Source organism: Patiria miniata, unplaced genomic scaffold, assembly GCF_015706575.1.
Source record: "Patiria miniata isolate m_02_andy unplaced genomic scaffold, ASM1570657v1 HiC_scaffold_12, whole genome shotgun sequence".
NCBI classification, from domain to species: Eukaryota; Metazoa; Echinodermata; class Asteroidea; order Valvatida; family Asterinidae; genus Patiria; species Patiria miniata.
The window spans coordinates 1,709,649-1,723,906 of NW_024037050.1; the positions used below are offsets into that span (position 1 = coordinate 1,709,649).

The following is a 14,258-nucleotide window of genomic DNA, read 5'->3' on the forward strand; positions in this document are numbered from 1 at the left end:
TTTGAATTATAAGCACATGAACAAATTTGACATGTTTGAAACATTAGAGCGACTGTGTCTGTGCAGTGATTCCATATTTCAGAGTCTATTCAATGGGAAATTAATATGTTAAGTTTGCCTGTCTTTGGAGCAAAATGTACTTGGGTCAACCTCAGGCACGCCCACAATTTTGGTTCAATGGCGCTACTCTGGGTCGCCATCTCAAACGGGTGTTGCACTACCCCTTAAATATGGACAGGGGACAAAAGTTAAGCAAACTGTCACTTTCAATGCCTTTCCTTGACAGACGGTGCTGGGTGAAGCTCACCAAAGCACCAAGCTGATAAACGAACTAGAAAACTGAATGACTGACTGAACTATTTCTGCTTACCGCAGTTTCACAATTGTCACTCAGCTTCTTGGGGTCCTTTGGGTTGCCCTGGGTGAGTTTCATCAGACAGTGGAGCGTCTTGCCTCCGCGCTGGAGCCCCGAGCATTGGTTAGCCATCTCCTTCTTGCACTGGGTGATGACCTCCGGGTTGACCATGAAGTCTTCCATCAGGCTCTTACGGGTCTCCTCCAGTTCTGCAACGCAGTCCCCGCTCAGCTTTACATCTGTCCAAAAACAAAAGGGGGCGAAAATTCACATAATTAATTTAAATGTATGTGTACATGTCTACACCGTCTGCCAGGTACTTCGGGACAATGAGTACATGTACATTGTAAGTTAAAAAAGTGAAGTTTATCATGAGCCAATACGGCCTGTCTGACTGGTATTATCTTAGGTTTCCTTGGCATGAAACGACTGAGAATATTTCTATTCCTCCTGGATAGGATGCTAGTCTGTCGCAGGTTACTCCCCAGCTAATGCCAGTACCCATTTACAATGTATACTTCTGGGTGGAGAGATGCAAGGGGTGAAGTGGCTTGCCCAAGGACACGACATTTGACCAGCAGCTGGATTCGAACCCCTGACCCTCTGATCATGAGTCCTGACCCCTAACCATTAGACGCCACTCCCCTATTGCCAGGGCTCAAATTTTAGGGGGGGAAAAAACAACCTCACTACAAGGCAGGAGGATAAAACATAACAAACAAGAGTTAAATGCAACATGTTTAAACTATATTCTCTTTTAAAAGTTAATTGTATGGTTGAGAAAAACGGTGGGATTTTCACCGTTTTGGACAGTAAGCTCTGCCTATCATAATCTTCTGAGCAAATAAATTGTTAGTGTCGTTTGTCTGTGTGATGTGCATGAGGGTGTTTACGACCTATTTCCTTGAAAGCAGGAAAACAGTTGGCAATTTTTTTTTTTTTTGTAATTAGACATTTTCCCAAATTCTCCAGTAACATAATACACAAGCCATGTTATATGTAATGTGCTCAAACTAAATGAATCTCGGCATTACTGCTGTGAAACTGCATGCTGATACCATCTTTAGTTCAAAAATTATGGAAGCTGGAACACCAAGAGATGTGATGAAGTGATGTGATGAAGTGGCCCTATTTTGGCTTGAATCTCCAAATGAAAGTTCCCGACAAACGACTCATTCAGCTTGATCACATCACATAATGATATTTGCCTTAATCCTTTGGGGAATATAAATAAATTAATAACATAAATAAGATACATATAAACGCCCGAACCTTGACAGGCCACGTAACACCCCCCCCCCCCCTGAAAAAAATTGTATTGAACAGAGAACTCAACACACATAGCAAACAATGTTTGAATCCTGGATCATAAATTCATAATCATCACCCCAAGAAAAAAAATCGAAATCGAAACGATTGGAATATAGATTTTTGTGGAAATGAAAGTCAAGTTTGTGATTCACACACTCCAATGGAAATATAAACATTGATGATTATGACCAAAACAGCTGTTTAAGCAAAATAAACAGCTGTTTAGGCAAAATAAACAGGCTGGTTACATAGAATGAATATTAAAAGACCTTATATTATAGGCCATCAGCCTCGGTCCAAAATTTTGGCCACCGGTATCAAATGAGGGGAATAATCGTCATAGCGATTTTCGGCAAGGCATACACCTTCAGAATTGGAAAATATGTGATAGCATTGCAGTGGTGGCAGCTTTTTGGGTGTTATCACCCTTTTTTTCTCCAAATGGCCATCAAATGCTTGTTACCACTCTAGGGGTGGTATACCTTGCGCATGCGCACTATAATCATTTATGTCCTGATTTGATACTGACAAAACCCCCAGGCTGATGGCCTATTATGTGGAAATACGTCATGTGCTTTAAAACAAATAACAATGAAGCATTTGTAATGCGTTTCAGGTATAACATTATCAAGTGTCTTGGACAGGATAAACCGTAATCTCAATAGCCACACCCAAACTGAAGTTACCTGAAAAAGTCATCAACCCCGCCAGGCAGACCCTGACGGAATTAATTTATTGGTTTTCTAGTACAGTATAAAACTTTGGACTTGACTTTGTCAAGTGTAAGAATGTAAAACGTAAACTGGCCTGCAGTTTTTAAGCTCTGGCAGGAGCTTCTAAATGTCACTTGGTGGTCGAACTTTTTGTCCCCGGAAAATTGACCACTAAAAATTGACCAAGTTTCAAGTGAAATATAACTATACCAAATTTGTATTTTCAAAAAAAAATAGCTAACAAAATGAATTAAATACTTAACAAAAATTGTTTGTAACAATGCAGAAAGATGTTTATAAAAAGTTTGTAAATGGAAGCAAAATATGTGCAGTAATGTTATAGTCGTGTGGTATTTATCACACATCGCTATCAATCAAATCTGAAGCATGGTGTTCCATATGTGCCATCAACGTTGCATTTTTGGGCGTTGCATATTTAAGCTCTGGAAGAGATCATTTTGATAGATTTTATGTAAGACTTACACTGCGTTTCCACTTGAATAGGGAAAAGGTTGATCAAGATCCAGCATTTTGGTGTGATCGTTATCTTACCGCAATGGAACCGCAAGTCGCGTTCCCACTTATGCTTGATCCACCTTTTCGAACGGAAATGTCGAGTCCGAAAGGTCACCGAGTTCGGAATTACGCGCGCTCTGTGGGACTGCCAGTGTTGCATGCTAGATTTTTGTTGGCAACGGTTCATTGTTTTTATCCTTTCAGCAGGTTAAAGCCCTTGACAGTAATAAAATACCTACTGCAAAACACTCCACATCGATCGCCGCAATAAAATAGCCTTGAACTCGTACTCGTGGCAAGGTACTCATACTTACTTGTATTCGTACTCACGGCAAACAACTCATACTCATAGAAATGTACTCCACTACAACACAGGTCTGAGTACAATCTAAATGTTGACACAATTTTTCTGTCGTCATATTTTAGTCATCAAATTGGTCCCTAATCTCTGGTCCACTCACCGTTGTGCTTGGCTTCTTCCAAACAGATCAAGAGTTTGGACAGTCGGAACTCTCGGCCCTGGGAGTCCCTGAGCTTGGCGCACTTTGTCTTCTTCATGTCTTCCTTGCATTTACGGATGAGCCGATAGTTGGCCTTGTAGTCCACGCTGGCCACTTTCTGTCTGGTGGTCAACTTGTTGCGACACTGTGAAAATTGAAAACAGGAAACAAAAGTGTTATAGAATGAACGTGAAGTTCTGTACTAGTTTTTAATGTTCAGAAATCCATTTAAAGAGTTAGTATCCCTTGTTGTTAGTGCAACTCTAAAAGAGCCAGGGGGTTTGGTCATGTAACAGCCAAGGAGTTGGGAGGGGGGATGGGGACGAGAGGCGTGGAGGTGCGGAGGGGGGGCTGTAAGGTGATCTTGGAAAATGTAAGGACCAATTTTTAAAAAACTTATAGGCCAAAAAAAAAAGTCTCCGGTGTCTGGTATGGAGCTTGCCCAAAAAGTGGTGTGGCGACGCGGCTTTTTTTTTTTTCCCCACCTGATTTTTTTGCTTCAAATGTCGGCTGATGACTGCAAATGGTGCCCGACTAAACTTAGTGCAAATATATGGGAGTCCAGAGAGGCCACATAAACCTTATTCTCGACCATAACCCAATCTAAAAACACGTTAAAATTGTGCAGCAGCAGGATTCCAGTCAAACCAGTGAGTTTGGTGGTTTTGAGACATCATCTTTCATTGAAAAAAAAACGTTTTCATTTTGCCGACGCGCATGGCTACCGCGACGCGCGCGCATACCAGAAACCGGAGACTTTTTTTTTTTGGCCATAGGCTAGCAGAAACATTATTACTATTTTGTCCATGAATGACGGTTCTTCACAGTAGACAATTTTTTTTTGGAAACAGTCAAATTTTTCAAACTTTCTGTCAATTTGTTATGACATTGGTGTCCAAACGTCTGCAAGACATTAATCTGAAACTTGTGAAGGCGTGGAAAAAATTTGTGACATCAGAGAGAAAAAAATATTTGAGGCCCCTTTCCCCACCCTTTTTTCAGGGTTAAGTGTGAAGAGAATGACAAAAAAATATAGCATGACAGTCACAATTTAAGCAATTCTGCAAAAGGTCTGCAGGACAGCATTTAAACGTTGACATGGTTGCAGGGCAGTCCATCCTCAGACCCCTCCACCCTCCCAACACCCTCAGAAGCTGTCTTACATTTTCACTCATGTCCTCCTTGAACTTGTGCTTGAGCAGGCAGTTGTAGATGGCCCCTTGGCCTGCCGTCTCCGCCTCACAGAATCGCTCCCGGTCATCGCGGCAGGCAAAGAACAGAGCCCGGTCCGTATGGTAGTCCTCGGCTGTCAGCTCCGCGACGCGCAAGATCTGCTTCTTACAGGTCTCCCCCAGCTCCTCAATTTTCTTCTCCAGGCAGTTGATGGTGGCACCTTGCTTGTGTGGCAAGGCAGTCTGAATCATGGGACGAAAAAATATTGAACATAAAACGAAAATAACAAATGATATCAACATTTGAAACAGACCCAACCATAATTACCCCTAATCTCACCTAAAGTAAACTGTAGTATGTAGTACTTAGCCCAAAAAAGGGCCAGGGGTGTAATCCGCCCCCCCCCCTGAACTTTTTACTCTTTTTCCTTGATAACCTTAAAAAAAAGTTTTTTTTGCGACCCGAGCTGTTCTGACTTTTTAGCCTCGAGTCTTGCTCATCTTTTGATACCAAAAACATAAAATTCGTATTGGAAGGTGACATACTTCACTAGGATTTGCTTCGGGGACTAGTTTGTCAAGTTCAAATAGCTTAGGGATCTAACATTGACTATCCACCCTCAATCCATGTTAAATTTGTATACTGTACTATGTTCTCCGTTATCGCTCATCTCAGTTTAGGACTCAAATGAATGGGTTTTATGTGGGTAACAAGTTACAAGATGTTTTTACGGGCCAACAGCTTAAAAGAAGCTGTCTGATTTTACTGATTTGGTTAATATTCACCTCCTCTCCTTTCTTGTACACAATTCCGCACCCCAGTTTGTCTACATCACTTTGGCATTGAGTGTAGAAATCTTTGATGAGCCGATAGTCGCTGAACGTGATGGCCTTCATGCGGTTGATGTACTGGCGGCACTGCACGGTGGTGATGTTCTCTGCGACCTCGTACAGGCACGGCAGGAGGAGACCCTGTCCCTTCTCTATGGCGGCACATTCAGGAAGCTGTGGACGGAATTTGAGCATGATATAATTCAGAAGGGACTTTCAGAAGAACTCATGTTTCTGAAAGCTTGCTTCATACAAACACCGGTAAGCAATGGTGGATGGGGTAGAAGGGCTGCTGATCAATGTGACCTCGACCTAGTGGTTCTTGATTGAACACGATTTGTTATGAGTCTCTTGTGGCCCGGTCGCCCGATAATGGCCCTCGCCTTTGGTTCAGGCCATTTATCGTTTTAAACCAGATGTTTACAGCTGCTCCACAGAACTATTATTCCATTAACGTCCTATGCAAAGGTACATTCTGTGCCAAGTTGTCCTTTCAGTCAAAATCAAGCAGGTGACTGTTTTCGACAGTTAAGAGCTCCCAGCCTACACAAAGCAGGACTGACTGGCTGTGACTGTTTATGTAACTTGATACACAGGTGCTTTGACTGTAGGTGATTGATGACAACTGTGCCACCAGTTTCCTGCTTTTGTCTCTTGACTGAAATTGACTAGTTAGTCAGAGTGCTTGCTTGAAATACGATCCGACTGTTTGTGACTAGCCTGTGTAAAAGGCATGGCAGGACTGTCTGTTTAAACAGTAGGAGGGTTCTAAAGATAACACTTTATCAAAGGCCAATAATCACAGTAAGTCGAGCAGCAGATCAAGATTATTACAGTTTACCTTTTTGAGGTCCGGCTTGCAGACTTCAAAAGCGGCCGAGTCAAAGCGAACGTCCCTAGTCAGGTTGTACTTGTAGCTCCACAGAAACTGTTAGAAAAAATCAAATACACTGATTGGAGTACGATTGTGGATGGAGTCCAGAGTAGTACATGGGCTCTCTACGAAAGCCACCTAGGATCATTTGTAATTACCCCGGAAAAGGACCTGCCAACTTTAAATGAGAAACCTTAAAGTGAAGATACAGGACTGGTATCAAATACCTTGTGAAACAATTCCGCCTGAAATTGAGTTACAACAGAATCTTATGAATCCAGTTACAAGACCCCACAAATTCTGCATGTTTTCTTTGTTTTCTCCGAATGTATCTAGCATCCACTTGGCTAAAACTTGGACAGTTTAGTTGTTATGCCCTTACTTCATATACTTGGGTCTTGAGCACTCCCGTAGCTTCAACCCGACCAACGATGCAAAATGTGAGCAATTACTGATGTCAAACATGAAAACTATTTAAGATGTAGGCATGGCTCGAATTTTCGTCGGAGAGGCTAACTGGGTTTTTTTTACCTATGATATGATTTTTGTTTTCATTTAAAGCGAACATTTTGTTAGATATTGTAAAATTTGTCCAGATTTCTTCTTAAAGGGAATGTACAACATTTGCTTTTGCTGCAATTTTCAGAAATAAATGGTTTTGGAGGATTAGTATGTAATAGCAAATATTATTAAAATGACTTGTTTCACGTTTTGGGCTTGTAGATGCTGGAAAAACCAAAAAAAAACAATCTTGTTCTTGTAGTCTGGTTCCCTGACCCCACTTAAGATGAAACGGATCAATTTATAGACTTTGGGGAATTGTTGGTCAGAGAATCAGTGTAGCAGGCTTGTACCCCTTCACAGGTGTGTATTCAATTGCAAAGAAAACGCGGAAAAACTAATTATGAAAAATTAGGAGCAGATTTTGAAAAAAGCCAGTTTTCTTCAACGCTGGTCGGCCAACCAGCGTTGGAAAAGTACCAATTTTCTTGAAAATGACAGCACACCAGGAGCAACAATTTTACAGGATGCTTGAGACTGTCATTCCCTAACAATCCAGTAAGGTATTTCGTGATAAATTTGATCATTTCGTTTTGTGATCTTTGCAAATGTTGTATCTTCCCTTTAACGTAACTCACATTCTGTCTTGCATATTCCACACATTTTCAAAGAATTGCAAGTCTGAATTCAGATTCTATGTCAATTGAACTTGTAAATTTTCAATTTCTTTCCATAACAAACTTGCGAACAAAGTTGACAAAATGCACTTACCTGATTACACACATCACTGAGTTCTCCTCCGTCCTGGTTACGAGAAAAAGAGAAAAAGAAAAAATGTTTATCATCTCAAACAAATACACATTATATACAATTGTGTCATGAGTACTTTTGAACAATCTTTTGATGAACATTCGCTTCAGAAATACTTTCTGACTGTTAAAAGTAAATTGTAAATTGCAGAGTCTATAAAAGCATTTACGTCATTTTTAAGTCTTACTTAAGTGCGTTTAGGCAGGCACTGCTATGCATATTTATGAAGGCGCTGATTTGCATAATTCATCAAAATGTTAAACAACCTACCAGACTTTGCGCTCAAAAATAAGAAAATAAGTTTCCAATAAACCTGTTGTTGGGTATATGTGGTGGAGATAATGGTTTATCAGGATTTATCAACTTTAAAGAAATTCTAAAATGTTTAAGTGGGATTTCCAAGATTTATTCAAGTGCGCCATGTTAGGGAACACTCGGCTGAATTTTTGTCCCAATTTCCGGACGCCACCGTTTTCCAATTTCGGACTAAATTTCATGACACTGAAGTTGTTCACAAAGGGACAAAAGCAAGCATTAGGGGCCTATAAGGGTAAAAGTACCAGTATTTCAATAACTGAATTTATAGTTTTTCAACAAAGACGTTTGGCAACACTGCGTGAGGAAAGTCGAGGGAAACGTCGAAGTGCGCACCGTTAGTGCACTCCACTATATAAGCATTGAGTTATAAATTTCTGCTATAAAATGATGTGAATTGCTTAGAAATGTTTGCCATGCACAACCACAAAAATAAAATACTCAATGAACCTGTGTAGGCCATTCTCTGTTTCTTTCCGGTTTGCTGTGCAAATACCAGACAATACATTGAAGCAAGTGAACCGTGTACAATTGTACAACAGCACAACTAAGGTATGCACAGGTAGTACGTGTACATGTGTACGTACAATGTACATGTACATACGGTATGTCTGCATACATACTGAACATGTACATGTACATGTACTACTGTGTACATGTACATGTACATGTACTACTGTACATGCGCAGAACTTAAAGGTACAGTCCATCATTTGTAATTTGTGCATTTTGTTCGTTTGAAGCAACAAAAGTGCTCAAGATCTAAAGAAGGGTGCTGAACAACTAACCTGATGAAGTTTCAGCTCAGCTTTAGCTGTATATTTCGAGAAAAACAACATTCTAGGATCTCGATTCAAATCAAAAGTTGCTGAATCATGTTTTGAATTGGGCGTGAATTCAGCGACCAAGACACGTTCTCACTGAGCCGATCGCGCACTAATCCGACAAATTATAGCAACCGCGCGCACGTGTGTGTCGTGCCAATGCTTGCACACGCTTCGCCGAATAACAAAACGAACTACTAATTTGAATTTCCTACGGTGCTCCTTAAGAAGCACTGTTGGAAAGGCCTTCTTTTGTTGATTTCTTCAAAATGACAGCTTGCCAGAAAGAACAATTTCACAGGGAGTTTTGTCCCCTTACTATCTTTCAACCAAGTATGTTTTTCAACAATAATTACGCCAGTTACTTTTTGGATAGCTGCAAATGTTGGACTCTGGCTTTAAATGACAAAACTTCACAAAACATGTTGGTCTGTGTGATGTAAACCATGACTGCATGTTCATGTGTAAACTGGGCAAGCAAGTTTTAAAAGCAGACTTTAACAGCGTTTACTCTTGTGAAATGGAATTCCACTTTTTGAAGCAAGCCTGTTTGTGTTTGTACATGTACATGTACTTGGCTTTTACCAGTACTGTAAATGGGAAGCACACAAAATGAATTCTTGGCATCTTTAGATTCTGTGCACTGCTTTTAATAACAGTATCGTCCAACCAAACATTGGGGGAACACTGTAACACAGAAGTTTGGCAGCAATTTTTAGCCGACTTTCAATACATAGCAGTTAGATTTGAGGGCAGGGTAACAGATGACCCCCCCCCCCCAAAAAAAAATTACAGATAAAATGGAATTTAGGAGGAATACTGAATACCCTACATGTATTGTTGTTGTTTTTTCTAGGAATTTAAATGGGGATCGTATCTTATTGCATTTTTTGTGGAAATTTTGTATTAATTAATTTTTTTGTTTCTTATGGTTTCACATTATATTGTCATCTGAATTCGGCATGTGCTGCCAAGATGATTTTGAATAAACCAGTCTATATCTAGTATACCCGGTATTTTAAGTTTAAAAACAAACAAACAATTGCCTGGTTTAAGGGCACCCCCGAGCCTCCGTAGTTTGTCATGTGTGTTGGATTTTTGCTGTAGTGCACAGTTGGCCATAGGGGCCCACCACACCGATTTTCAAACCAAAAACTTTCTTTTGTTTTGGAAAGGGATGTCTTAGATCTTGATTGGGATGTACATGTACACGAAGTCAGGAAAAATACAAAATGTAGGAGTCAGCACAACAAACCTTATCAACTTGCATTGATTGTGTACTACTGTGCTCATATCATATGAGGTATTAATAAAAAAAGAAAAAGAAGGGTCTCAAAATTCAGATATTTCAAATCAAGTCCTCCCAGTATTATGTCAATATGTAAATGGGTCATTCAATAAATTTGGGGGCCGCTTTTTTTCCCCTATCCCCGTTATATCTGACGTCTATGATTGTATTATTCCGGATGCCCTGCTTAACTAATGTAGTGATTATGAAAACTAAAAAAAAAAAAATTCTTAATGATACTGGAATGGCTAAATAAAAAATTCAGAGGTAACTAAGACAGGAAAAAATGTCACACTTTGGACCCTTAATTTACAAAATGCCCAAGAGAGAATGTAATCCTTTGTACAGCTCCACGGTAACAGTGTTCATTGCTGTTTGAATGGTGTGCACGTGCTTACATTACTTCCTTCATTGGAAAAGTGTGCACGAATGCAATTTAGTTATTACGTGTATTTCACAACACTGAAATCCTTTCATTTCGAGATTCATGAACTACATGTACACGCATGTATGTCATCAATCATTATCCCCAGATGTTCTTTCCTTTTCAAAATGCCTTTTGTGCATTCAGTGGGACACAAAGAAAATGAAACAGTCTCACTAATGCATTCCCAGCAATTTCATTGCGCCCCTAATTAGTATTTCTCGTCAGAGAATGTATTCACGACTTTTCTTTGTTAGTGTCAGATTAGTTTTTTAAATTTTGTATGAGAGTCACCCGTATGACAAGGCCCTATTATAAGGGCTACTTCAGGTGAGGGCTACACATGGAAGGGATAGAAAGGATCTAAGAAAAAGAAACATTACTTCAAGTAGAAAGAAAAGTATTGATGTTACACGTGAGCTTGTTTGAACTTGAGTTTTGGGTTCGTAGATATGCTGGAAAACCAAGAAAAACAATCATCTTTTTGCAGTCTGGCTCCCTGACCCCACTTGAAACGAAGCAAATTATAGACATTGTGGAAATGGAAGGTCAGGGAACCAGCCTAGCTGGCTTGTACCCGTTCATAGGTGTGTAATCGATTGAAATAAAATGCGGACTAACTAAATACATGTATTGTAAATTGGGGGCAGTAGGCCTATTTAAGAAAAGCCATTTTTTTCACCCAACAATGGTCGGCCCGACCAGCATTGGTAATTGACTCCAAAAATAGCACTTTTCTTGAAAAGGACAGCACACCAGGTGCTTCATGTATGATTTTACAGGGTGCTTTAGACTGTCATTCACTATCAGTCCAGTTAGGTATTTCATAATAATTTGGTAGTTTTTTTTATGTTTGCAAATGTTGTATATTCCCTTTCATGCATTCCCTGCAATTTCATTGTGCTAGTAATTGGTATTCTCGCAAGAGAAATTTATTCACAGGTTCTCCTTGTTAGCGCCAGACTTAAAAAAAAAAAAACCAATTATGAGAGTCGTCCATAAATTTAGTATAAATAAATTTTATTAGCATTTCAGGGGAAATTTAATTTCCATCTGATATAAAATTTAAGAAGGGCATATTTTGACAATTTTTTCTATAACTTGACAAAACCAAGTATTGGTCACTCACAAGGAAATTGTTCTCCAGAGATCACAACAGGAGATTTAAATTTATATCCGACATTTTTGCACCATGAGCCAAAATTATGTCAACTTAAAGGGAAGATACAACATTTGCAAACATCAAAAAACGAAACGATCAAATTATCACGAAATACCTTACTGGATTGTTAGGGAATGACAGTCTAAAGCATCCTGTAAAACCGTGGCTCCTAATGTGCTGACAGTTTCAAGAAAAAGCGTATTTTTCCAACGCTGGTCGGTCGACCAGCGTTGGAGAAAAATGGTGGGTTTTTCATGTGCTCCTGAATTTTCATATTTTGTTACTCCGCATTTTCTTTGCAATTGATTACACACCTGTGAAGGAGTACAAGCCTGCTAGACTGATTGTCTAACCTTACAATCCCCAAAGTCTATAAATTCCTCCGTTTCATCTTAAATGGGGTCGGGGAACCAGACTACAAGAACATGATTGGTTTTCTTGTTTTTTTTTCCCCAGCATCTTCAAGCCCAAAACATGAAACAAGTCAGTTTAACAATATTTGCTATTTTATAGCTCCATGCTATAACATACTAATCCTCCAAATCCATTCCTTTTTGAAAATTGCAGCAAAAGCAAATGTTGTACATTCCCTTTAAATACATGTTCAGGCTGAGAATTGTAAAAACCAGTGGGAACATTTTGATGTACCGACCGGTACATGCATTTCTAGAGGCATTTTCTCAATTTAATTTGACTTCCCAGGTAAACAAACATGCAAAGAAAATCAAATCCACATTTAAATTTAACAAATTACACTAATTACAAAAAAAAGGCTTCTCGCTCAGGCTTTTTGAAAAAAAGAAGGAGGCGGTCCTTTTCCCCCCCCTGAAGATGGCGTACATTCCCCTGAAAATATCTTGCAATTTATGATTTAAAAGAAAAAAGGGGGGTGGGGCAGGTCGGGGATGGAAAACTGCTCTTTTATTTGGCTTGGCTTGAATACGTCTCTTTCCATTTTTCCTGAACAAGCCCATATTTCATGCCAGACTTGAGCAGTCAAAGGTTACGGATAAAAGCGCAGTACTGCCTGCTTTCAATAACCAAGCCCAGTCCATTCATTGTCCTCACAAAAACATGCGATGGCGTACATTCCCCTGAAAATATCTTGCAATTTATGATTTAAAAGAAAAAAGGGGGGTGGGGCAGGTCGGGGATGGAAAACTGCTCTCTTTTTTTGGCTTGGCTATACATCTCTTTCCATTTTTCCTGAACAAGCCTGTAATTATTTCATGCCAGACTTGAGCAGTCAAAGGTTACGGATAAAGCGGAGTACTGCCTCCTTTCAATAACCAAGCCCACTCCATTCATTGTCCTCACAAAATGCCTGACATTTCGCAACCTTCACACCTCACTGAGCACACAGAGGGAGACCATATAGTTGGCTCGGTATTGCATGTGTACATGATGTACGTGTACACCATCAGCCGTTCACTCGCCATTAGAATAGGGTGAATGTACATTGTGTTGAAGAAGATTCATAGCACCACGATGATCAAACAAACGGGCCCTTCCGAACAAACAGATCGTTATGCTGTGGTGATCCACAGTTTATAGACACGTGGCAACAGTGATGGGGCCAGTCCTATAAAGCTTACGTAAACCATCCACCCACATGTACTCGTAACAAGATTACCCCGTTCCTTTGCACACAATAACCTGCAACTTGTGTTGAAGATTTGCACTGCTATGTTAAACAATTATTGTCAGGTTAACAATCCTCACAACAATTGTCAGGTTAACAATCCACATTCTTGTATAGGACATCCCACAGTGAAATCTTTTCTCTTTTTGAAAGAATTTTCATTGCTTGTATTATCAATCTTTACATGGTAATGAACCAAGTTAACAACAACAACAACTTGGGCAAGGTGGGGCAAAACTTGTAACTGGAGCCTAATATCTGAATATGAAACTGCTCAAGGGCAATTCCACGGTTACTCACGCTACATTTTTGATGTACTTTTGAGTTTCCTTGGGCTGTAATTACCTTACTGAAAAGGTTAGATAACTGTTATACCCACGGTAGATAGAGTAGACCTACCGGGTAGACCTACCTAAGCACCAAAGATGACATCCAGACAAATGTGTTCTGTATGATAAACGAGATGCACACAATCGGTTACTCACGTTACGAAAATGTAACGTGAGTAACCGTGGAATTGCCCTTAAGAATAAGATGTACTTTTTAAAAAGTTGGACTAGCTGTAACCTCGGGTTCACACTTTTTTCTTTTGCAACGTGACTCCCTTTGAATTTTTTTGTTTTAATCCGACTGCAATTTTCCTGGGCCTTATTCACGAGTTGGCCATTTTTGTTGAGTTCCCTCAATGCATTTCATTAATTGTTTACTGTTGAGTGGGATGGCACCAGACTATTTATGCAGGCATAATACAGCCTTATTTTACTGTCATTTCTTTTTAACATCTGGCTTTAAACATTAGGGAACGTTTAATTACAAATTTGAAAGTATTCATTGAAGCAGACTTGAATTAATAAGTAATTAACTTGCTTTCATTTCTCTGCACAAGTTCCAGAAATCAAGATTTTATCTCACTCTCAATCCAATATGGCCGTCTCGTGAATAAGGCCCATGGTGAGGTTGACCCAACTTTCTGATATTCAGGAATAAGTGCATGTCATTATGTACTACAACGATCCTCCA

General features: G+C 39.7%; 1 protein-coding gene across 3 annotated transcripts in view; it reads right to left on the reverse strand.

Moving 5' to 3' along the window:
* Window positions 1-14,258, reverse strand: part of LOC119744858 (Golgi apparatus protein 1-like) — a 52,246-nt gene that overhangs the window by 24,791 nt on the left and 13,197 nt on the right. For all 3 annotated transcript variants that reach the window (XM_038221055.1, XM_038221047.1, XM_038221038.1), the window contains 6 exons: window positions 7,545-7,577; window positions 6,240-6,326; window positions 5,354-5,572; window positions 4,559-4,810; window positions 3,357-3,540; window positions 371-594 (listed from right to left, as the gene is read on the reverse strand). In XM_038221055.1, the coding sequence (XP_038076983.1) occupies window positions 371-594; window positions 3,357-3,540; window positions 4,559-4,810; window positions 5,354-5,572; window positions 6,240-6,326; window positions 7,545-7,577 (999 nt within the window). The remainder of the gene's footprint in view (window positions 1-370; window positions 595-3,356; window positions 3,541-4,558; window positions 4,811-5,353; window positions 5,573-6,239; window positions 6,327-7,544; window positions 7,578-14,258) is intronic.